At 48.8% G+C, this 25,289-nt stretch overlaps 3 protein-coding genes across 3 annotated transcripts; 2 read left to right on the forward strand and 1 right to left on the reverse strand.

Moving 5' to 3' along the window:
- Positions 1 to 1,958: 1,958 nt before the first annotated feature.
- LOC147992800 (uncharacterized) lies at positions 1,959 to 8,070 on the forward strand. The gene is made up of 4 exons (XM_087539142.1): positions 1,959 to 2,070; positions 2,512 to 2,716; positions 3,037 to 3,464; positions 7,467 to 8,070. The coding sequence occupies exons 1-4, from the start codon at positions 1,959 to 1,961 to the stop codon at positions 7,604 to 7,606; spliced, it is 885 nt and encodes a 294-aa protein (XP_087395268.1). The 3' UTR covers positions 7,607 to 8,070.
- A 5,662-nt stretch (positions 8,071 to 13,732) lies between these two features.
- On the forward strand, positions 13,733 to 14,521 carry LOC147992801 (uncharacterized). The gene has a single exon (XM_087539143.1). It carries the CDS (start codon positions 13,733 to 13,735, stop codon positions 14,519 to 14,521), a length of 789 nt encoding a protein of 262 aa, XP_087395269.1.
- Positions 14,522 to 19,802: 5,281 nt separating this feature from the next.
- Positions 19,803 to 22,264, reverse strand: LOC125529546 (3-ketoacyl-CoA synthase 4). Its single transcript, XM_048693956.2, has one exon. It carries the CDS (start codon positions 21,946 to 21,948, stop codon positions 20,380 to 20,382), a length of 1,569 nt encoding a protein of 522 aa, XP_048549913.2. The 5' UTR covers positions 21,949 to 22,264; the 3' UTR covers positions 19,803 to 20,379.
- Between the last annotated feature and the right edge of the window lie 3,025 nt (positions 22,265 to 25,289).

Consider the following 25,289-nt stretch of genomic DNA (forward strand, 5'->3'; position numbering starts at 1 on the left):
GCTTTGGGTGGGGATGGGAAACCCATGTGATAAGTTGGATTCGATCTCTTCTACGCATATGTTGCCATGACCATCCGAAACGATGATCGCGTCCCCTTTTTGGACTCCCCTTGGCAATAAACCAATGGACTTCACACCCATAGTTTACATGGCCTCTTCACGAAAAAAAATTGGAAAGTGAAAGAAGCATTGATGGAGAACGCTTGGATTACAAAGATCATCCTTACGAAATTCACTTCCATTGAGCATTTTGGGGAATTTGTGAAACACTGGACGTGCCTTCATGAGGTCCAACTAAGGGAGATGAGCAGGATAACACTATTTGGAATCACACGGTGAGTGGTCACTACTCTTCGGCTTCGGCCTATAAAACACAATTCATTGGGTGAACTAGCACAACCCTCCGGTGCACCATTTGGGCTCCTTGGGCTCTTCCTAAAGCAAAATCCTTTGCTTGGCTCGCTACCAAAGACCGTATTTGCACGTCTAGTCGATTAGCCAGACGTGGTTGCCAAAACTCTGGCTTATGTCCGCTTTGCCAACAAGTGCAAGAAAGTGGTGCGCGTCTTTTCGTCAAATGCCGCTTCCTTGTCCGGATTTGGAACTTGATCAGAGAATGTTTGGGGCTCCATGCTATTGACACATCATCTTGGATGGCGGAGCACTCGCTCAAGTAATGGTAGAGCAACATGTCAAGCGACAACATTCCCAATAGGAGTACTGATGCCTCCCTCACCATGCTCGTTGGATGGTCTATTTGGAATGAGAAGAACGTGCTGGTATTGGGCGACAAATCAACCCCACCTCTGATCATCTTCAACGGCATCAATAGGGAAGTGAGACTTTGGGTTATTGCGGTTGAAATTTTTTGAGTCGTATCATAGTGGTAGACTAATGGTTTCATGCAATAAGGGTTGTGTAACTATCTTCTCCTCTCTTGAGTTATGAATGAGACAAAGTTTATGGTCCGTTTCGAGCCCCAAAAAAAAGAACTACCTTTTCCTCTCTTGAGTTAAAGGAGGATGAGGATAAGTCTGTTTGAGAGAAAGATGACGGTAGCCCGGGAGAGGATGGCGACACCATGCGACACGCCTGACGTGCGATGGCACGTCTCCTTCGTCGCCGATCTGCAGTCGCGGTCTCTCTCGTTCCACGACGGCGTACTGGTGCTGCGGCGAGAGGCCCTCAGGATCGTCCTGATCGATGGGCGCGGGGTTACGGTCGACGCACGGTTCCTACGTGCGGGGGAGCACATCGACATTGGTGACGTCATCTCGCTGCCATGTCACTTCGCGAAGATTCGGGAGCGGTTACCGGCGACGTGGTCGTCGTCAGCAACAGCGGCGTGCGGTCCGGTTCATGGCGCAGTTCACGGGAGAAGTGCGGTTCACCGGGCGAGTGAGCCGAACCGTGACGAGGCAGACTTGAGCCCCACCCACTGCCCGCCAATGGCGGATGGGCGGCGTGTGAGCACCGACTGCCAGGAGGGCCCCAGCTGCGCCCCGGGCGTGGAATTTTCTTGGGCGTGCGAGGCGGGGGGAACCACATCTCCTCCCCACCCCACCACAGCGAGCGCACGAGACACACATCTCGCCCCGCTCTTCGAGCACCTGTGGGGGAGAGCTAGGGTTTGTCCTCAGATCCACTCCCCGAGCGATTCCTTCGGCTGGTGGCGCGGCAAGGTCGACGGCGATGGGCGCTCCTTCGCTCAAGTTGTTGCGGCGGAGCGGGCGGGAGGCTCGTCAAGCGCGGCGATGGGAGATCGAGGTGGAGGAAGATCCGGAGGATGGCACGACAACACGGCGTGAGGCGGCTTCAATGGCGGGCACAAGGCACCGCTACCAAATCAAACTCGCAATATGGTTTGGCAGCGACCAGATCCACCACCGGCAGCGTCTGGGGCCCCGAGATCTGGAGGAGGTGAAGTCGGGGACAGATGGGAGGCGGCTGCGAGCGTGATGAGCGGGGCGGCCAAGGAGACGGTGGTGACCACCAAAACGGCGCCGCCACCCCCACCATCTGCACCAACGTCGAACACCAGCGAACTCTACATCAACTGCAACCTCCCAGGTCACTTCGCTCCTCGCTGCCCTACTATTCGGTGTGAAAAATGCAACAAATTAGGTCATATGGCTCAATTGTGTCAGACTTTGAGGCCCTGGGAATGTGTTCCATCGTTGTGTGGATTTCAATCTCCGGGACAAGGCTTTTTCTATATCCCTGATCTGTGTGCATCTAGGCAAAATTCTGAAAAAACAAACAATGTGATGATTACTGTTGTGGAAGGATGTGCCTCAGTAAAAGAGATAGAACAAGAATTTAATGCCATTTTTGCCCGAAAACCTGGAAAGAAAAAATGGCGTTGCACGGCTCGTTCTATTAGCCCTACTCAGTTTGTCATGCGCTTTCCAAATGCTAGCGAAGTGGAGAGAGCTTGCTGCTATGGGAAGCGTATGCCTCTGAAGGAGGGAGCTATTGTGGTTTGCATTACTCCTTGGTCTGCTTTGACAGGGGCCAAAGGGGTCATGGAAAAAGCATGGGTGAAGATTCGTAACATTCCTATTGAAAAAAGATGTGCTGAACATATTGCATATGTCGGAGGGCTGGTGGGGATAACATTGGAAGTGGATGAGGCCACGATCCACAAACCTGAATATGCTAGAGCCTTGCTGGGGTGCATGGAGGTGAGGAAAATACCTCCCTCAGCTGAAGGAATGTTGGGTGAGCAATATTATGACTTCTTTTACGAAGTTGAAAAAATTGTGACAGTGGGAGCAGATAAGAGCCAATCTTCTATTGCTGTAGACAGTAGCACATCCCCTTCTTTCCCCAAGAAAGCAAGGATAGACTTATTTCCTTCCTCTTCTGTTGGGCAAGGAGAAACTAGTGCATCTGTGGTTGGTAATTACTCATCCCAAAATTATGAAAAAGGGACGCAGCGACTTGCTGCTGTTGCTGAAAGTGAAGAAGAGGAGGACAGTGAGGAGGGAAACCACACTGAATTGCTGATTGAAACCATGACTAGAGAGCATGAAGATGGGGAAAAAATAACTATGGTTCTCAGACTGGCAATACATCCTATGGGGAAAATTTTGAGGTGCTGGAGGTGGAGAAAACGGGTGGGTCTCCCACTTCTGAGAGCAATAATCAGAAAGGTGCGTGGGGGATTATTACTCCTATTCCTCCCTCACCATTATACCTCTGTCATGATGAAAATACTCACGGGAGCATGTTTCCTTCCTTGTCAGACTATGTGGTTTGGCCCTCCCTACCTCATATTGTGCCCCTTGAAGAGGGTTCCACAGAAGAGGGAGAGAAATGCAGCACTTATACTAGCGAATCTCCATCGGGGTCCCCTATCCATGATTCTATGTTTCATGAGGAAAAAGCTCCACGCAGGCAAATGCAGAAATTGGGGAGAGTGGAGGAAGTGGCCATCAACAGAAAGAAGCGAAACGTTGAAGGTATGAAAATACCCAACTCTAAAAACCAATTCTCTGCTCTATCTGACAATGCCATTATTTTACGCACTACTCTTATGGGGGTTAAAATCTCTGATGATGATTTCTCTACTATAGATGTTCTTCGTGAACTAGAGCATTCTAGAAGTCTTTTAAATGATAAAAACAATGATGCAAAAAAAAACTAGTATCACTATTAATGATGGTTTGGGTAATGATATCCCTTTACCCTTAACCTGGGATGATGATAATAGTAATGTAGAGGAACCATTTATTCTTGTTCAATCAAAACAAAGGAAAAGGAAAGAGAAACGCAGACGATCGGGTGTTATTGTATCCCCCATTGGATCTGCTAGGCCTATGACGAGAAGTCAAAAGAAAAAAGAAGAGGGTAAGGCTGCCGTGGATCCTGGCAGATCCCCCAGAGTGATGAATAAGCCTGAGCGATATAAATGAAAGGCATCTTTTGGAATTGCAGGGGGGCAAGTAAGAAGGGCATGTCTACTTACCTCTCGGATATGATATGTGCCAATGAGGCAGATTTTATTGGATTACAAGAGACCATGAAGGAATCCTATAAACTTTCCTTTTTTAGGAAAATAGACCCATATCAGAAATTTCATTGGGAATGGGTTCCCTCGAGGGGGAAGTCGGGAGGTATTTTGTGTGGCCTCAGTAAAGATAAATTTGATGTTCTTGGTTCTAAACAAGGACAGTACATCCTGCAAATGGACTTGTTTGATAAAAACAAGAAATGTAGTTGGTCTCTCTTAGTAGTATATGGTGCTGCTCACGATGAGCATAAACCTGAATTCATCGCAGAACTATCCTCCTTGTGTCACAATATCAATAGGCCATATTTGGTGGGGGGGACTTCAATATTATTCGCCACAGTGGTGAGAAAAACAAAAAAACACCCCTATCTCATTTTTCAGATGTTTTTAACTCTGTTATCCACCTGCTGGGGTTAAGAGAAATTCACATGGCTGGGGGATGCTATACGTGGTCCAATAAGCAGGAAAACCCCACCCTTGAAAAATTGGATAGAGTACTAATGTCTCCAGAGTGGGAAGATTTATTTCCTCTCGCTTCGGTGAGCAAGCAAGTTAAGGAATTATCTGACCACAATCCTCTACTATTGGATGGTGGGGTCGCCTCATCTAGAGCACCAGGGAATAGGTGCTTTAAATTTGATAATGCTTGGATTAATAATCCAGAGTTCCTTCCATTAGTGGCTAATATTTGGGCTAGGCCAGTGTATACTATCAATCCCATTGATGTCCTAAACTTTAAACTGAAGAGGTGTAAGAAATTCTTCAAAGGTTGGGGGTCCAATGTGTTTGGGCACAATAAGATTAAGAAGAGACTTATTAAACTAGAATTGCAAGAATTGGAGGCGATTGAGGAGTCCACTGGGCTGTGCGGGGAGGCTTATACTAGGAAGCTCGATATCCTAGTAGAGCTCAATGAGATGTATGTAGAAGAAGAGCTTCATTGGCATCAACTTTCTAACGAGAGATGGTTGTTGAAAGGAGACAATAACACTGACTTCTTTCATAAAGTAGCTAATGGACGTCGCAGGAAAAATTCCATGAAATCCCTTGAATGCGGATCGGTGACTATAGAACGGACCAAAAACCTGTTGTCCCATGCCACAGAATATTACAAAACACTTTTTGGGCCGGCTCCGGGTAACCTTTGCCAAATTGATGCAGACTTATGGTCACAGGAAGAGAGGATGACATATGCTGATAATGAAGACTTAACTCGACCTTTTTCTCTTGAGGAGATTAAAAAAGCCCTTTTTGATATGAGGTCCAATCGTGCCCCTGGTCCAGATGATATCCCTATTGAATTCTATCAACATTGCTGGGAGGTGGTTGCCCACGACCTTTTCTGTCTTTTCGAGTGGTTCTATGAAGGCAAGTTAGATGTACAACGCCTAAACTATGGCATTATAACTCTTTTACCCAAATCGGCAGATGCTACAAGAATCCAGCAATATAGGCCTATTTGCTTACTTCGTTGCCCCTATAAACTTATCACTAAAGCTATGGATATTAGAGTGAGCAAATATGCCTATAAGTTGTTTAGTGTCCAGCAAAATGCGTTTATTAAAGGGAGACACATTGTTGATGGTATTCTCTCCTTACAAGAAATATTGCATTATACTCATATCAAAAAGCAAGTGGGTGTGGTCCTTAAACTTGAATTTGAAAAGGCCTATGACAAAGTAAATTGGGATTTTTTGCTTGACTGTCATAAGAAACGTGGGTTTAATTCTAAGTGGTGCGGGTGGGTTGCTCAAATCCTTAAGAACGGCACGGTGAGTGTCAAGATTAACGATGAGATCGGCCCATATATACAAAGTGCTAAGGGGGTACGGCAGGGTGACCCTCATTCCCCCTTTCTATTCAACATGGCGGCTGAATGCCTGACCAAAATGGTGCTCTCAGCACACAAAAAACGGCCTCATTAAGGGTTTAGCTGCTGACCTTATTGAGGGAGGTGTTGGTATCCTCCAATATGCGGATGATACAGTGGTTTGTTTTGAACATGATATTGATAAAGCTATCAATGTCAAACTTTTACTGTATCTATTTGAGCTCATGTCAGGTTTGAAAATCAATTTTGACAAAAGTGAGATTTTTATTATTGGAGGTGATAACGAGACTGACTCAGTTTATGCGGACATGTTTAATTGTCAAGTGGGCACCCTGCCCATGAGATATTTGGGTGTCCCTGTTACATATTCTACTCTTAAGAACATAGATTTGGATTTTCTGGAAGGGAAGATGATTAAAAAATTGGATGCCTGGATTGCGTATGCAGCATCATCAGGAGCCAGACTTACTTTGTTGGGGTCCAGCCTGGATGGGATTCCATCTTATCTTATGTCGATGTTTCTTTTCAATAAAACCTTTATTGAAAAAATGAATAAACATCGCAGACGATTTTTCTGGAGAAAAAAGAATAAGAAACATGGATACCATATGGTGAAGTGGGATAGAGTATGTCGCTCTAAGAAAATTGGGGGTTTGGGGATCAAGGATCTTCATAAGCAGAACATTAGTCTGCTTGTTAAATGGTGGTGGAAACTCGAAACGGGTGATGGCCTATGGCAGCGTATTGTGAGGGCCAGATATTTTAGAAACAAAACAATAGCTGATATACAGACCCGTTTCTCGGATTCTCCGAGCTGGAAAGCTATCATGAAAGTTAAAGACACTTACATGGCTGGTAGAAAAGTTAATATCAATAGTGGTAACTTGACAAGAGTCTGGCACGATCCTTGGATGGATGATACAGCTCTATGTGAGCGCTTCCCAGATCTTTTTAATATTTGCCATGATCAAGAGAGCACTGTTGCCTCCTGGGTTGCAAACGATTGTAATCTGGGCTTTAGACGCAGACTGTTTGGAGAGCTGAATGACCAATGGGCTTGGATGGTTGAGAAAGCCAGGCAACTGTCCCTGAATAGCTCGTCAGACACTATCTCTTGGAAATTTAATAGTAATGGAAAATTTACTACTAAGTCAGTTTATGAGTGGCTGGAAAGGAACCTATCTGGCCCCAATTATAAATGGGTGTGGAAGGCCCTTATCCCCCTAAAAATTAAGTTTTTTTTGTGGCAGCTTTTCCAAAATGTTGTGCTTACAAGAGACAATATGCGGGCTAGGAAGTGGCCTGGGGATCCTACTTGTTCCTTTTGTACAAATATTGAAACAGCAAACCATCTATTCTTTAATTGCCCACTTGCCCGCACGGTTTGGGGCGTGCTGGGAATGACGGGAGGAGCATCTTGCTGCCCCCGTTCGCTTTGGCAAAGTTGGGCGTGGCTGTATAGGTTTTTTCCAGGAGGGGAACACTTTTATATGATGATTATTGCTGCTGTTTGTTGGGGGATATGGAACCTTCGAAATAAAGTCACTTTTGATAAACATATTGCTCGCACTCCACTGGAGGCTGTTTTCACTGCATGTTCTTTTATGCTATATTGGGCAGGTTTACTTAAAGAAGATGACAAGGTGAAGCTCCAGACTGGTGTGAAGAGATTGGCTCACGCGGCTGCTGCTTTGGCGGATAGATCCTTTCCCCGTGGCAGACTCCTTCTCGGCGACAAGGATGGGATCCAGATTGGCTAGTTGAACTCCGTTGGTGTTTCTCTGAGTTGGCCTACCACTGGGGTCTGATGCCCGCTGGTTATGATGTCTTTTGGTAGTATTTTGCTGCGGCAAATCCTATTATCCAGTAGTCTTATCGTAGAACTCTTAGTCGTTGGGCAGTTGCTTGTGAGTGCCATCAGGTTTTCGCCCCACAGCGGGTGGTCCGCTCTAGGATCATCATGCAGTGGGTTTCCTGGTGGTGCACCAGCTCGCTCTTGCCCTTTCAGTCTCCTTTTGCATTCCTCAGTTCGGTCTAGTTTCCTTTTGTTGGTTAGTGGTTAATTGACAAAACTTGGATTTAGACTGATATATTTTCGTTGATTGAGAAATTAATGGAAAGAGGTGAGAGCCCGGTTGGAAAAAAAAAAAGAACTACCTTCTCGCAGACGATGATGCCAGATGCCTCATCGATCTCGCAAAGGCAAATTCATCTTTTGTTTATGCACACGATTACACATGCCATTGCCTCCTGGAAATAAAGTAACTTTACGCGACCAGAAGATGCAGCATGTGGCATGATCGAGCTGTCCACTCCATCCATCTGTCCATCGAGATTTTTCTTCAGTTAAAGTAAGATATCTCTGCATGTGGAGCCCGTTAAACATTGCAGTTGATTCATCTTAATAAAGTTTATTATCGTGCATGTGGAGCCCGTAAAACAAATGGTTTACTAGTTGCTTGCTTCGCTAGGTTGTACGCGCAGGGCGATCTCGACTGAATATATTTTTTGCTTCGAGATGTGCGTGCGTGCTTACAGACTTTTACAGGTTAGTCAGCCTCTGCGCACCTGCTCAAAGCAGCATCAGACACAAGAAAGGCCAGTCCAGAACAGAACCACCTCGCGATCTCCAGACAGAGTCCACTATGATTTTATAGAATCGCATGTCGCATCATCATCATACCGTTAATTATCACGAGATATATACGATTCACTTCAGGCGCAGTTAGTTGGCCTTTACGTCAAGGTGCAAACTCATCGATGAGTAACGAACTAACCAACTGTCAATGGGTGTGGCTAGATCTCAGTCGACTAAGATTTAATCAAGTCTCAGTCAAGTGGTATAACATTTAAGAGGAAAAACGAAAAAATTAAAAATAAATTTTGCGCGGATCTCAGTGTAATATCTTACCGATATAGCATCGACTATGACTTTGTTAAGTCTCAGTCGACTAAGGTTTAGCAAGACTGTCTGTCTATTGGCCTCTTAAACTTTTTGCTGTAGTAGGTTTCAGTGGTACTGTAGCTCCTGGTCGATCAGATCGCTCAATGGCACGTACTGTGCTGTCTATATCCGTAGATAAACTTATTACTTATGGTGCGATTCTAAGCTGATCTTGGGAGAGAAGGACGGGTACCTGTGGTATGCGTCAGTAGCTTGCTTGCTTGCCGTTCCCTCTTGACCAAAGCATGGGGTTCTGCCTAGCACTTTCTCAAGGCGACTTGTCCCAGGCCTGCTCTGTTCCAGCTGACCTTGAAACACACACACACTGCAACAGTTCTACATAGTGCTTTCTGAAGGAGACTTGTCCCTGGCTCTGTTTCAGCTGACCGTACAACACGCTGTAAGTAGAGAAATCTAGGTTCTACAAGGTCTCGGTGGAGAAGAGGATCTGGGGCTTTTTATTCCTGGGAGCAAGCGGAGTTTCACCAAGGATTCGATTCCAAATCAGATATACGTGGGGTGGACCGGTAAGGAAATGGAAGAGGGGCCATGCATCATCCACTGATTTTGTAGTGGAAAAGAGGACGGGCTATTCGTCAGCTGAAGCTCACAGATCAAGCGAGCATACAACACACACACGTCGCAAAAGGCAAAACATCTTCAAATTCGAATTATAAACAAGAAAAAGGCATCTGAAATGCCACGCCAGTCGATGGTAGTAAATGGACGTTCCACTAAGTATCTACTTGCTGACAAGAACATTCTTCGTAGATAGAAGCATTATTGTTGGAGCATCTGCTGCAGTGTAGCGTCAAGTGGACACGGGAACCGCTGTGATACTGACAGGCACGATCATCGCCCGTGTGCCCCTACCGCTGCTTACTTGCTTGTAAACTTCTCTGCGTGGGGCTGGAGTTTCTATGCTCGATCGATTCATCCCTGGTATCGATCATCGGCTGTCGTCTACGTCGCGGCCGACCTGACCTGAGCTGAGCTATCCAGCGAGGCCCGGCCTGGCTGCGACGGGTGACAGGCAAGGCTCTCTCGTCCCTCTCACCGGTCACCGCGTCACTGTTCGCTAGCGCACTCGCCGCCCACGCCTTTGCGCGCGCGGTGACCGCGACGTTACTCGCCGCGTGGTCGCGTCCGTCGATTTCCCATTTTTGGCCGGACCGAGGTCACGTCTTCTCGCCGGTAATCCCAGTGATGTGCTTCAGCCGGAGGGGAAGGGGACTACGATGGCCTGCGACCGGGCAAGACACCGGCGTCGCCTCGGCGATGGCTTTCATGGGATCCAAGCTGCGGCAGCCTCTCGTGTTCTACTTCTCCTCGATGATGGCGACGGGCGCGGATGTGCAAGACGCCGTGTCGCCGACCTCCACCGGCAGGGTGAGGTGACGGACACGTTGACGATGGATGGCGCGAGCAGCAACAGCACGGAAGAAGTGGTGCGACACGGCGTCGTCCATGGCAGGCACGATGCCTGTGCCACCGTGGTCCATCACGTGCTGGCCTGGAGCATCACGCCACTCTTCGGCGAGTTGGCTTGGAGCAGGCGAGTTGCTGAACGACGCGCCGGCTTGGAGTTTTTGCCTCTGCGAGCTGGCCTCCAGCCACCTGGACCGTCGACGAAGGCGGAGCAGAGAGTTGCCTTGCTCGTATCCGGCGGGCTCGACGGGCCACCCAGCAAGCTTGTATGCCGGAGAACTCGTCTTCCTGCTCGCCAAATGCCATGGAGTTTGTGAAGAAAATGATGTGCAACGAGGAGATGAGAGTGGAGTGTGGTGTGATTTTTGCCTGGCGTCTGGTATCATTTAAATAGCGCGGGGACTGCCGGAGCCAGCCGGCATTGTGTTTAATAACGGACACTTCATGAACGGACGTGTGGCTCGAGTAGATTCACGCGCGTGTTTTAATGGATGAAGGCGGGCAGTCTGCGGCCGTTTGAATGTGGCAAGGAGGTGTGATCAACCGGACGAGCAGCGGGCGGTGTTCTCTCGGCTGGCGTGTCGCTTCAATGGCGGCAGTGAGAGGCCGCGTCCGCCTACGGCGCCCTTCCGTGAGGTCAAATCCCGGCTTTCAATGTCGGCCGCTGCATGCTGTGAGCTGGCATGAATGTAGCGCGGCAAGTGGCACGGCGCGTGGGATGAAAAGCGCGAAAGGGACGGGTGAGGTTTGGGTGGCCATTGTGATCAGAAGCGGGCTTGGAAGCGATCTGAACGCGTGTAAAACCCCACATTCATCTACGGCTTACGGAAGAAAACATGTTCAGGCCATCCTCGAATTCATACAGACTCGTATTGAATGGATTTCGCGGTCCGAAGGGCAAAATCCAAAGATACGCGGGCGGTTCCGTTAGCCGCCAGCATCAGGTCTACTACCTTGTCGGAGACGATGACGGATGCCTCATCGATCTTGCAAAGGCACACCAGACACGACTACACATGCTTGCCTGCTGGAGATAAAATAAGTTTTGGCGATCAGACAGCTTGTGGCATGATCGAGCTGTCCCTCTCTGTCTAGATTACATAGAAAAAGGCAGGCGCAGCGCCGAAGCAGAGATCGCCCTTAAACAAAGAACAAAGCAAATGGTTTAGTTGCTCGCGTAACCAGCCTCTACTCCATGCCGAGAGATCTTGACTGAACATACAGTATATTTTTGCTTCACAGGATGTGCCTGCCTGGTTAAAAATACTGATAAATTACTTTTTTTGAAAATGAAGCATCTGTATCATAATGATGCATGCAGCCATTTTATTAAAAAGTTAGTGGCCGTGCACCTGCTGAAAGCAGCCTCAGACGCAAGAGATCTCCAGAGTCTACTACGATTTGTATACATAATAATCGCATCATCATCATTATCGTCATAGCGTTAATTATCAGGAGAATGCATGTCATTCACTTCACGAACACTCTATTTCGCTTTTCTATTCGACGAGGGCGCTCCATGGCACGTGAACTGTCAATATGTATAGATAAACTGATCGTACGATTCAGAGTCGATCTTCAGTGAGAAGGGAGTGTACCTGTGATATGCGTCATTGGCTTGCTTGCCGTTTCCTCTTGACCAAAGCACGGGGTTGTGCATAGTGTTTTCTCAACGACACTTATCCCAGGCCGGCTCTGATCTGGAGCTGACCTTTATTATAACACGGTAGGGGAATCCTCTTTTACTACAAGCTTTCGGTGGAGAAGAGGATGCCATGGCCCCCCGGCTCCTTTATTCCTGGGAGCAACCGGAGGTTCATGAAGGATTCGATTCCGATTCCGATACAGAAAGAGGACGGCTGTTCGGCAGCTGAAGCGAGGCTGCCATGTCTGAATTCTACCGTGTCGAGCTTGCTGCGCGAGGAAGAGCGCGGTGAATCCATCCCTGCACCAGTACGGTTTGCCAAAGCTGCCGGTGCCTTTCCGCCTCGACCCCAATGAGCCCGGTCGGCCGGCGACGACCGACGGCGACACGCAAGGCTCCCTCTCGCTCTCGCCGGCCACCACGTCGACCACTGTTCGCTCGCGAATTCGCGGTGACCGCAACCATGCTCGCCGCCCCGCCCCCGTCAGTCTCATTTTTTGGCCGTGACGACGTCTTCTCGCCGCTCATCCATCACAGGTTGCCCGCTTCTCGTCTCGTGGACACTTCGGCGCTCCAATGGATCGGTCGTACGACTGTCTGCAGTGCACGAGCACGGAGGGAGTGGGACCTGTTCTTGCTCCGTGCTGCCTCGAGATTTTTTTCTTCCCTTTGCACCTTTGTTTGTGTTTGTGTTTGTGTTTGTGCGTGCCTTTCTTTCATTGCACGCACCGAAACTACTGGACGGACGACACTAACCAGCCGAACCCCACACGATGCAAGAATGAACGGTGTTGTCTGATTTTGGTCTAACACATCAACGGCTTGATGCGTAGTGTCGTCCGAATATGTCGTGTGTATAGCAGCGTTCTTGCACGCACAGATTATCGCACCTGGGCCGGGCGCCTCGTGGCCCTTTGCCGGTCCTATTTTTCAGTGGTGCGTGGCGTAGCTTAAACTAACGTTGGGGGTTTCAACGGTCCATTTTTGATAAAATAAAGTTATCAAGGCGTGATTCAAAGTATCCAGAGAGAATGAGAGTCACACTCAATTGGTTATCCGTGTATATGTGCGTGTCTTGACTAACGCCCATGGTTCTTGCCTAGTGCTTTCTCACTTCCAGCCGACTTCAGTCGACGGCGACATATCCAGATGGGGAAAATATTCGATCATAACGTACAACACAACACGTGGTATTTGAAATAGGGCTTACAGTTTCTTTTTTCTTTTTTCTTACAGGAATGACTTGCAGTATTCCGGGGAACAAATTAGATTATAACATACAACATGTGGTATTTGAACAGGACGAGACTTGCCTGCTCCCCGCGCGTGTGCCCATCCGTGCTCCCGCGTACGTGGCTTGATTTGATTGGAACAAAATAAGGCCCGGCCCCACCCCCTTAAAATCAGGGGAGGAGATGATTAGATTAGAAAGAAAAAAAAAAGACAGTCGTAGGATAAAGTGGGAGCACAGATGGGAGCAGGCAAGCCGGATCCATTTGAACAAGGCATGATTGGGTCCCAGTGCAGGGGCAAAGAAGAGGAGTTCTCATCATCCCATCGTTGATTTTTTTTTTCTTAAGCAAAAGGGAAAATACCATCCTTTATTCAACTACTAGTACCCCCTCCGCATCTTTCTACACCTCGTGTTAGGTTTGTCTGGAGTCAAATACTTCAAAGCTCAGTTAATTAGTGTATTATTCGCGTAGAGGGGACCGCGTAGACACCTGCATGCTTACGACTGCTTTTTTCCCCAAACCCTAAAACCTCTGGCGGCGCTGGTGGCGACTAGGGTTTGACGTGGAACCTTCTTTGCCCAACGATTCGTCGCCGGTGCAAGCGAGCTAGAAAAGCGGCAAGTTCTCCGGGCTCATGGCTGCTCCCAGCGCCGCGGGCTCGGGGGAGGGGAGCGATCCCCAGGCGGATAGCGCTGCCAGGAGGAAACTTGAGGAGGCCCTTGGGAAGCTTGATATATCCGAGGAAGAGGCTAATCCTCTGATCCTTGACGATCGCGTCGAGGGAAGGCCGGAGGAGTGGCTATTGGCCGGTAAAATGCTCCACCGGAACCATATTCACATCCAGACCATCACTAATGCACTCCGGCCGGCATGGGGCAATCCACGCGGTCTGAAGTTCAGATCGGCGGGAGTAAACGTGTTTGTTGCAGAGTTCGAGACTCAGAGAGACAGAGATCGGGTGTGGGGTGGCTCGCCATGGCACATCAGCAAAAACGTCGTGGTGTTGGCGGAGTTTGACGAGTGCATGCGGCCTGATGAGGTCCAGTTTGATCGTCTGCAGATTTGGGCTAGGGTTATGGATCTTCCCTATAACCTAAGGGATGAGGCGTGGTGGATGCCGTTCGCTCAGCAGATGGATAAAAATGCTCAACTTGTCAGGTTTGATCACAATGGCGGTTATCTACGAGCAAGGATATCAATTGAGGTAGACAAGCCTTTGAGGAGGTGGATTTTGATTGGTTCTGCCAGGAGGAAGAAGATGGATGCGTATGAAATTCAATATGAACAGCTGCCCTATTTTTGCTTCTCCTGTGGCAGACTAGGACATTCAGAGCTCTATTGTGCTACCCCGGGCTCTCGCGATGCCAAGGGTGAGCTACCGTTTGGTTCCAAGCTTCGTGCTTCGGATGATGCAAAGAAGTAGCCGGCCAGCGACAGTTCCACCAGGGAACCAAAGACTCAGAACAAGCCAGCCACTAGAAATTCGAGTACTAATAAGGAACCTGGAGAGGAAGTGACTTCTCCTAAGAAGAGCAAGCAGCAGCCAAAGCCCAAAGAAGCCCCACATCAAGTCTACAAACCAGTAGGTAAAACTTTGCTGCTCACCGATGGCTGTGTGAACTATCCTATTGGGGATACAAGTGCAAGCATCAAGGACCCAACCTCAGCCAGTAATGAAATAGAAGGGGGTGAATTTGCTCGTGATCCAAAGAAGAAGAAGCCTACCCCAGAAAACTCGGCAGAGACCGCGGCGCGGTCCTGCCCGTCACAATGAGTGTTTTAAGTTGGAATTGCCGGGGGCTTAGGAACCCCGAGGCAGTTCGGGAGCTTCACAGTATTGTGAAGCTTGAAGGACCCTCCCTTCTCTTTGTAATGGAAACGAAAATCAAGGCAAAAAGAGTTGAGGATTTGAAGTATACGCTTGGTTTTACAGGCAGTTTTGCTGTTAACAGTGTCGGCCTCAGTGGCGGCATAGGTCTGTTTTGGTCCAAGATGTGACCGTTGATTTGAAGAATTTTAGTAAGAACCATATTGATGCACTAGTTCAGAATACTAATCAGAACGCTTATGTTTGGCGTTTTACTGGCTTTTACGGAGCACCGCGGGCGGAAGAGAGACATCACAGTTAGCGGTTCTTGCGTACTTTGTACAATATTCCCCATAGCGCATGGTTGTGCGTGGGAGATTTTAACGAAACCTTGTTTGCTTGTGAGCACTTCAGCAGAGTAGCTCGGTCTGAAACTCACATGAGAGCGTTTCGGGAGGTTGTGGATGAGATCTCCTTCCAAGACTTGGGCTGGTCTGGCACGGCTTACACATGGGATAACCATCAATCGGGAGATGCCAATGTCAAGGCACGGCTAGACAGAGCCTTTGCTAATGAGGAATCCCGTCAGCTTTTTCGTCACATACGGGTTAGACATTTACCTTCAGTTGAGTCTGATCATTGCTTTGTGATAGCAGAAATCAAGGAGGTTTTGACAAATCAGCCTAGGGCAAAGAAACAATTCAGGTATGAAAACGTATGGCAGACCCATACAGATTATGATCGCCTCGTAGCTGAGACTTGGCGAGGTATACCGCGGACTCCTGGTCTCCAAGGCATTGCTTCGGCACTTGGTACATTGCAGTCAACCTTAGAGCCATGGAGTTTGAAGGAGTTTGGGTGTTTGACACGTACCGTCAGACAACTCCAAAAGCGTCTGAACCGTGTTCGGTGTCAGGCCATAGGAACGGGGCCATCGGATGAGGAGAAAAACATTGTTAAAAAATTGAAAGAGGCCCTGCATCAAGAGGAAGTGTGGACTCGACAGCGGTCGAGAGTTTCGTGGCTTCGTGAGGGTGATCGCAACACATCTTACTTTCAAGCACAAGCAGCGCAGCGCCAACGAATGAATAAAATCACAGAGTTGCGACGAGCTGATGGCACCGTGTGTGCTAGTGGAGATGAGGATAAAGTGGAGGTGCAGACTTTTTACCAACAGTTGTACGAATCACAAGGCTTTGCCGACCCACAGTTTTTGTTATCGCATGTGCCGATCAAGGTGTCACAGGCGATGAACACCGATCTTTCCAAACCCTACACCCCGGAGGAAGTCAAGGTGGCGTTATTTCAAATGGCTCCGTCCAAGGCACCGGGTGTTGATGGCTTTATTGCAGGTTTTTATCAGCGCCATTGGGACTTACTTGGTAATGATGTAACCCAGGCAGTGCTTGATTTTCTAAATGGGGGCGAGCTACCATCGGGTCTGAATGACACTTCTATTACTCTAATTCCCAAGGTCAGACACCCCCAATCAATAACTCAATATCGTCCTATTGCTTTGTGCCCAGTTCTATACAAGATTGCAGCTAAGGCAATCACTAATTGCTTGAGATGCATTATGGACGAGGTAATCAGTGAAGAGCAAAGTGCTTTTGTTCCTGGACGCCTCATAACTGACAATGTTCTAGTTGCTTATGAAAGCATACATACAATGAGGAGAAGAAAGAAGGGCAAGAATTACTCATGCGCGGTCAAACTTGATATGATGAAAGCATATGATCGCGTTGAGTGGCATTATCTGGAAGCTATACTAGTTCGGCTGGGCTTTTGTATGAGCTTTGTTAGATTGATAATGAAGTGTGTCTCTTCGGCTCGGTTTTCGGTGCGTGTCAACGGAGAGCCGCTACCATACTTCACACCAACCAGAGGATTCCGCCAAGGAGACCCAGTTTCACCTTATCTTTTTCTGCTTTGTGTAGAAGGTTTTTCCTCATTGTTGAAATATTACAATGGAATAACTATAGACATGGGTCTGAGAGTGAGCTATAGATCACCATGGGTCACACATTTGTTATTTGGAGATGATAGTCTGATCTTCATCAACGCATGTAATCCAAGTGCTCTCAGACTTAATGAAATTCTCAGAATCTATGGAGAGGCCTCGGGCCAAAGTGTTAATCGTGATAAAAGTTCGTTTACTTCAGTTCTAACACTCCTGATTCGTTGAGGCAGGTTATGCAAGCAACATTAAATATCCATGTGCAAGCATTCAGCGAGAAATACCTGGGGCTACCTACCGTTGTGGGTTGGATCACAAGTGGCACATTTGATCATATCAGCGAAAGAGCTCGGGGGGAAATGCAAGGTTGGTCGGAGAAATTATTGGCATGTGCAGGTCGAGAGACTCTACTCAAATCGGTCGTCCAATCTATTCCTACATATCCAATGAGCACTTTTCTTTTGACCAAAAAAGTTTGTAAGAGTCTTACTTCACCAATGGCTAAATATTTTTGGAGTAGCTCTCTTGACAAGAAATCACTGCACTGGGTGTCCTGGAAGGAGCTAGCTACACCCAAGTGCAAGGGTGGTATGGGTTTCCGAGACCCTCACATTTTCAATCTTGCTATGTTGGGCAAACACGGGTGGCGGTTCATCACCAATCCCAATTCCCTTTGTGCAAGAGTTTTGAAAGGCCGCTATTTTCCCGACACTGACTTCATACGGGCTTCTGTACCCAAGTCGGCGTCGGCCACTTGGAGGGCGATCATCGCTGGGAGGGAGGCCCTACGGTCTGGACTGATTTCCCGCGTGGGCGATGGCTCCTCCATCTCGGTTTGGAACGACAAGTGGATTCCAGGTACAATATCTATGTCTCCTATTTTCCGGCCACAACATACGACCGTCGAGCATGTGTCCGAGCTTATTGATCCATCTAATTGGTCGTGGAGACAAGAACTTGTTCGACATACTTTCATTGCTCCTGATGCTGAAGCAATATTGAATATTCCTATTCGGCAAGGAGGAGGAGATGATTTTCTTGCATGGGCGTTCGAAAGATCGGGGAACTACACTGTGAAGTCGGCGTACCGTGCTCTCGTGACTCAGAAAGAGCGAGTTGCTCTAGAGGAAGGGACGGCTACCGGAACCTCGGAGGAAGATACACAGTTGTGGAAATCTCTATGGAAACTGAATGTCATCCCAAAGGTTAGGGTGTTCTGGTGGAGGGTTCTTCGTGGAATTCTCCCAGATGAGGCCACTCTTAACTATCGACATATTGCAGAGATCCGTCGATGCAATGTTTGTTTGGCTATGGACGAGAATCTGGAGCATGCACTCATACATTGTTCACACGCAAAAAGCTTCTGGGAAGAAGCGCATGCTTGGTTCGGCCTCAGACTGCCTCGTCTTCATCCAGACTCATGGGCGCGGGATATCACATGTGATCCCCGGTTCACTAATGATGATCGCGCAAATATCACAACAATTATGTGGTCTATATGGCACTCCCGGAACAAAATCAAGCACGGCGAAGAGGGAAAGAATCCAACAGCAACGCTCAGGGCCACCAAGGAGGCGATTGCCCTCCTTCATCTTCCACGGCGAGATGCAATGATTTTGCCTGGCTTCGGTTGGAGACCGCCTGATGAGGGACTTGTCAAGATCACCACGTACGATGCTTTAAACTTAGCAGATGGCAAGGGCGGTGCAGGAGGGGTGGCCAGATCCTCTTCGGCGCTTCTGGGAGCATGGTGCAAACCATATTTGGGTATCTCTGATCCCTTAATTATGGAGGGTTTATCACTTCGAGACGGAGTTCGTTTTGCATCACTTCGAGGATTCTCGCATGTGGTAATGGAGACTGATTGCTTGGAGATGGTGACGCTCTGGAACACTCGCCACAATTCTCGGTCAATTATGGCTCCTTTATTGTTAGAGATAGGAGAACTATGTAATAATTTTACTCTTTTTGATATTTAGCATGTAAACAGGTTAGCTAATATCCCGGCGCATCTTTGTGCAAAGCACGCTTGCACTCTGAATGTGACCGATAGCTGGCTTGAGGAGACTCCGGGTTTTTTGGTGACCAGCCTTTTGGCTGATTGTCCCAAGAACACCTTCATATGAATAAAGCTCTCTGGTTTCCCGCAAAAAAAAATTACTTCAAAGCTCGACCAAGTTTTCATTAGAACCATCATCAAATAGTATATTTTATAATGTATTTATTAAGCATTGCAAATGTTGATATTTTCTAATATTAATTTACTCAAACTTTACAAAGATTGATTTTTGACAAATCGTGCACGCAGAGTGAAAAGAAACGGGCAGAGTATCACACTGAAACACGTCTATATGTATCCGATTCAGAAGAAAAAAAGTTAAAACATCTTATAAGAATCATAAGCCGAGGGAGTAGTATTCAGCCGCTGAAACGCATTGCAAAAGACAGAAGGAAAGAAAAACATCTGGAATGCCAGGACTGAATTTTAGTAACTTCAAAGGAGGATGCGGGCGGCGGCCCTACACGTGGTACAGTCTGTTCAACCTACCAACCTTCATAAATCGACTTGCAGTGGAGCAGAGTAGGAGCAGCAGTACCAGTATCTAGCTCCTGACAAGAACATTCTCAGTTATTATTGTTCGACATTGAATGAACGCCATTGAATCCACCAAGCATTCCATGCCCAACCTGCTGCGCTGTTGGGACGTTGACTGGCATGCATGATCATCGTCAGAATCATCGTCAGATCAAACGGTGCCGGTCTGGAATGGTCTGTTCTTGTTCAAGATCACAATCGGTAGCATCACCTTCTTGCTCAAAAGATTAAAGTAAAAGTATTGCTAGCTAGTAAGCCCCATATGACAGAGATAAGATGAAAAATATTGAAGGAATAAACCCACCCACTTCAGGTTGAATATCAAGGTCAGTAATACAGCAGAATGAAGAAGAAAAATCAATTGAACATGACAAATACATGCTCCATAGTTGGGTCGACAGAACCAGTACACTGTCTGTAATCAGCATGAGTTGATCCCTTAATTTCCCATGTAACCAAAAATAAAGATTGTCCCCTCCTATGTACCGCTCACTGTCAAATAGTGAATGGCAAATCGGCAGCAATGGCTAAAAGAGACAAATGTACATACAACAACAAACACAACAGGTAGTATATCTCATTGACCTCCTCATCGCCACTCTGCTACTACTACTGAAGTACCAGTAAAACTTACCACGGGGTCAGGACAGGATGGTCCAGATACCTCAAGTACACAGAGTCACAGACCAGCAATCAAAATCTTCTTCAAGATGAGCACAGAGTTGCATTCATACAGATCGGAGAGCAGAGCAGAGCAGACTTGCACCACGCCTGGAGATTCTTCTTGCGGTACTACTACCCATTAATTATGTCTCTGGTAATTGACCATGAATGGATTTGAATTGATCCAATGGCAATGAGGTTTCTGTATCAGGAAGGGAGAGCTCCAATGGCGATGGGTTGCTGCTGCTGCTGCTGCTGCTACTTGTGGGTGTGGGTGTGGGTGGGGAAGCCGTCGACGAGCTCCACCGGGTAGCGGTCGATGCAGTCGTCCCAGGGGGTGCTGGGCGACGGCTTGACGTTGCGCAGGGCATGCCAGACCGCGCTGTTGCACTTGAACCCGCTGCCGAAGGCGATCTGCCAGATGCGGTCGCCGCGCCGGACCCGGCCCTTGGCCTCCATGTAGGCCAGCTCGTACCAGATGGAGCTGCTGGAGGTGTTGCCGAACCGGTGCAGCGTCATCCGGGACGCCTCCACGTGCACCGGCTGCAGCTGCAGGTTCTTCTCCAGCTCGTCGATCACCGCGCGCCCGCCGGCGTGGATGCAGAAGTGCTCGAACGCCAGCTTGAAGTCCGGGATGTAGGGCTTCACCTTGGCGTTGAATAGCTTCTTGGACACCAGCGTGGCGAAGAAGAGCAGCTGCTCGCTGAAGGGGAGCACCAGCGGCCCCAGCGTGGTGATGTTGGTCTTGAGCGCGCCGCCGGCGATCGCCATCAGGTCCTTGGACAGGGACACGCCGGTCTTGCCCTCGCTGTCCTGCTCCTGGTACACGCAGTTGAAGGCCTTGTCGTCGGCGCCCTTGTGCGTGCGCACCACGTGCTTGAGGCTGTACTTGGCGCGGCGGCGGTCGGCGCCGCGGTTGGAGAGGAGCACCGCGGAGCAGCCGACGCGGAAGAGGCAGTTGGGGATGAGCATGGACTTGCGGTTGCCGAAGTACCAATTCTGGGTGATGTTCTCCGTGCTCACCACCACGGCGTAGGTGCCGCGGTGCACCTGCAGCATGTCGCGCGCGAGGTCGATGGCGATGACGCCGGCGCTGCAGCCCATGCCGCCGAGGTTGAAGCTCCGGACGTTGCCCCTGAGCTTGTACCGGTTGACGATCATGGCGGAGAGCGAGGGGGTCGGGTTGAAGAGGCTGCAGTTGACGACGAGGATGCCGACATCCTTGGGCTTGACGCCGGTGGCGGCGAAGAGGCTGTCGAGCGCGCCGAACATGACGGACTCGGCCTCGGCGCGGGCGTTGGCCATGGTGGGCTCGGGCGGGATGGCGTGCATGCCCTCGGGGCAGTAGGTCTCCTCGCTGAGGCCGGAGCGCTCGAGGATCTTGCGCTGGAACTCGAGGGCGTCGTGGGAGAAGCCGCAGAGCGCCGAGTGGCGGAGGAACTCCTGGAAGCCGACCTTGAGGTGGTCGGGCGCCTTGTAGCAGGCGAAGTCGACGAGGAAGACGGGGCGGGGGCGGGTGAGCGCGTACACGGTGGCGCCGAAGACGAGGACGGCGGAGAGCACGAGCACGGAGACGAGGTTGTACTGGAGGTGCAGCCAGAGCTGGCGGAGGTCGTCGGGGTCGGTGCGGCCGGCCTCGAGGACGATGACGGCCATGAGCGGCAGCAGCAGCAGCGTGATGAGGTGGGTGATGAGGTAGTGGTACCCCAGCTTCACGTACTTGAGGTTCACGCTCTGGAGGAAGTCCGGCAGCCGCCGGTGGCTCGGCGTGGTCGCCGCCTCCGTCGGCGCGGCCGCGGCCGGCGGCGGAGCGATGCCCCCGTTCATCGCCCCCCTCCCCGGATCGCTCGCGCGGCTAGATCTGGATGCGGAATCTGGACTGGGCAGTCAAAGGCGGATGGATGGGTGGATGCCGATGCGTGGACCTCGTGCGGGGGGAGGCGTTACTGGTGGTGTTTGACGGCGCGTGCGAGTTGGGGTGGGGGTGGGAGGGGGCCGACGGTGGCCGGCGGGGAGGGAGGCGGTGGTGCGTCGGGGGAATGGTCGGTGCCGGCCGGCGGAGGGAGAGGATCCGGCGGCGGCGGAGGAGGAGGAGGAGGAGGCGGAGGCCGTTGTTGGCAGAGTGGGAGGGGATAAATAATCGGCGAGGTGGGAGGAGACTCCAGAGGAGGGTTTTTTTGGCTCTGTTCGCTGGATGGGATTTTGCAGGGGCACCCTCGTAGAATGTGGTATTATTTCGGTTGCTTTTGGTTTTTGGAAACTGGCACTTCGGTTACCGATTTACTGACTTTCTCTTTTGTAAAATAATATTTTTTGAAAGTATTTATTCACAATGAATCATTGGCTTTGAGTTGAACTTCTTCTTTTCAACAACTAAGAATATCTAGTACATTTTTATTTGACTTTTCCTTAATTGTTTTGCTATTTCTCATGCAAATATATACAAAATATTATTCCTAAGTGTGGTTTGAAGACGAGATTCGTGTGAGGACACAAAATGAGATAACAGCACCTTTTATCATACATCCACCGATATACGTACTGAGAAAGCGTTATTTATCACTGCACCGAGCGATATACCTTTAAAAAAGATTATAGCCACATCGACTTGCGTAGGAATGTTCGCAGATGCTGGTCACTTTCTGGATCGATGGCACTTGAGAGGCAACAATTCCGTCTTGCCAAAAGCCAAATGCTTTTTTAACTATATTAGAAGGACAACCTAATGTTAAACATTGTAGAAACGCACCATCGCTAACTTGCAGGACGGGCCTTCACAAGCCCATCCACGGAAAAAAAAAAAGCTAGCTGATCACGTGAGAACAACCTGAATGCTCATAGTTTGGATAAGTACTCACCTTCGCTTGATCAGGATCGCCATTTGTGGCTTGATGCTCCGCACGACACCTTTTGCATCCGTATGAACACTATCGAGCAATAAAGCTATGACTTTCCCTAAAAAAGGTAGAGTGGCAAAATAAAAACATTATCAACTCTCTGTTTACATATATAATAAATAAAAAGGACTGATTCTGAGCATCGCTCATTTTTTGCTAAGATACCCAAAGGACCACTCACACGGGAAAAGGATCCACGGTGAATGAAACTGGCCAACACCGGAAGCAATTCCAAGTTGAAGAACCACCACCCAACCCCCAGTTTTGCGACCTTAGGAGCCGCCATAGATGCCCCCAAGTCAATGTAAGAAGGCAAGGAACCACTTTCATGTTCCGTTTCAGCCTCTTATTCTTTTCTGAGGATTTCCGTTTCAGCTTATCGGAGCATTTGTTTTTCCATGTGCAGTCTTTTTTTTTACCCCGAGCTCAGGAACTTGGTTGGCTTAACCGCAACGACAGAGAGAGATAACCGAAGCTTGAAGGTGGAAGAAGAGAAGAACCGGCGGACAGGGACGCGCACGACGGCACGAGGCGCGGAAATAGAAATATGCGTGGTGAGCAGGACGTTCGCGCAAGAGAAAGGGCGGCAGGCACAAAACAAAACAAAAGGTTAAAAAAAAACGAATCTGGAGGCGGCCCAAGCCAGCAAGACTAGGCTGGCCCCTCGTGCCCGTGCGCGCTTTGCTACGGCTCGCTAGGCACAAACGGAATCAATCAATCGATGAAATGAAAACCATCTGTTTTCGCGGTCGTCCCGACGTGGATTGGTGGATGGACGCGATCGCGGCGAGCAGCGGGCGGGCGGGCGACGTGCGGCGGTGCGTGCTCCAGTCCGTGGCGACCGACGTCCCGGGATCCCGGCTCGGTTCGGTTCGGGTCAGGTCAGGTCGGCCGCGACGTACGTAGACCGCCGTGCTCTGCTGATTCTTCTGATCAAAGGAAGGAAGAGAGAAAAACAAGCAGGGTGGCTGACGCCTTGGATGGGCGCAGACGGTGAGGAGGAGCCAGCGAGCGGCAGTGGTGGTTGCTACTGCTTGCCCGTGCGTGCGTGCGTGAACCGTCACGATACGGAATCAGAATCACGGGCCGAGCAACCAAGATGATCATTGTGCTTCAATGTTTATCCCGTCCCGGCTAATCACTGCTTGCCGCTTCCGTGTCTCTGTTGCTGCAAAACCGTCCTAAATTGTGGGGCGAGTACTAGTATGATTTAATCTATTTATTTGAAAACGAGGATGCATCCCCGGCCTTAAAAATTGAGGGAGAATCTCACATCCCCGGCCTCTGCACCAACCAGAGATGCATACGGCCATTTTAGTATGAAGTACCAAGATAAACATGATTCCTCGGAATTTTTAAAATAAGTATCAACATATTTTCTATGAGTGGTTCCATCACACATCAAACTTGATCCTCGATATAAATATTGGGATACCTCGTGCATCACCTGTCAATTCTAAGAATTGAACTCGGATAGTTAGACCGCACAACCGTATGCGTGCCCAACCACTGAGCCAAGGCTTTCTTTCCAATACTATGATTTAATGGACGGCAATCAAATGGCCACCTATGTCCACCGAGCAGCCGACGATGATCATGCTGCCTGCAAATGTCACGCCTCTCTCCCGTGTCCACTTAAGAGCATGGTTAATAATATAACCAGTTGTTGGCTACATGATCTTGCCACATCATCTACTGTTGTATAGAAATATGTACTACTTTGTTGATACATGGGTCGCATCCCTCTCTCATAAAGCATATAGAAAAAAGTATCAGCATTTATAATATTAAATGAATATCTTTAGATTCATTATTGAATGTAGTTTCATATTATGTACATTTCATATTGTAGATGTTGATATTTTTTGATACAAAGTTGGTCAAAGTTTGTAAAGTTTGACTCGTCATAAATCTTATATGCGGAGTACTCCCTCCATCACAGTTTAAAGGGCGTACCTCACATCTCTCTGGGCCCAAGGTCGCTAGCGATTGGCAGGAATAAATGATGCGCTGGAGCTGCGGTAGTTAAGGATATGTGCCTAATTAATCGCCAAATAAACGCATAGTAACCTCCCCGTCCAATAAAAGGCCTCGCACAGCCATGCATGCAAACAAAACCGATTCACACCTCCACATAAAGTTTCAGTTCAATCCATGCATGCGCACCAGAAAGGCAAGCGGAAGAAGTAATTTCAGCGGGCTAATTAATGACCTGCGCTCTATTTCTCTTTAATTGTGAAAAAAATTGGTTTTGGAGATACGCCCTTTAAA

The sequence above is a fragment of the Triticum urartu genome, chromosome 1A (genome assembly GCF_056163025.1).
Source record: "Triticum urartu cultivar PI428250 chromosome 1A, HENAU_Tu73, whole genome shotgun sequence".
Classification (NCBI taxonomy): Eukaryota; Viridiplantae; Streptophyta; class Magnoliopsida; order Poales; family Poaceae; genus Triticum; species Triticum urartu.

Bases quoted from the DNA above. Each gene is read 5' to 3' on its own strand.
- LOC147992800 (XM_087539142.1), top strand. From the start codon at position 1,959: ATGAGCGGGGCGGCCAAGGAGACGGTGGTGACCACCAAAACGGCGCCG. The intron at 2,717-3,036 runs GTTGGGTGAGCA...GAGAGCATGAAG, and splicing joins CCTCCCTCAGCTGAAGGAAT to ATGGGGAAAAAATAACTATG. The intron at 3,465-7,466 runs GTATGAAAATAC...TATATTGGGCAG, and splicing joins AAAGAAGCGAAACGTTGAAG to GTTTACTTAAAGAAGATGAC.
- LOC147992801 (XM_087539143.1), top strand. From the start codon at position 13,733: ATGGCTGCTCCCAGCGCCGCGGGCTCGGGGGAGGGGAGCGATCCCCAG.
- LOC125529546 (XM_048693956.2), bottom strand. From the start codon at position 21,948: ATGAACGGGGGCATCGCTCCGCCGCCGGCCGCGGCCGCGCCGACGGAG.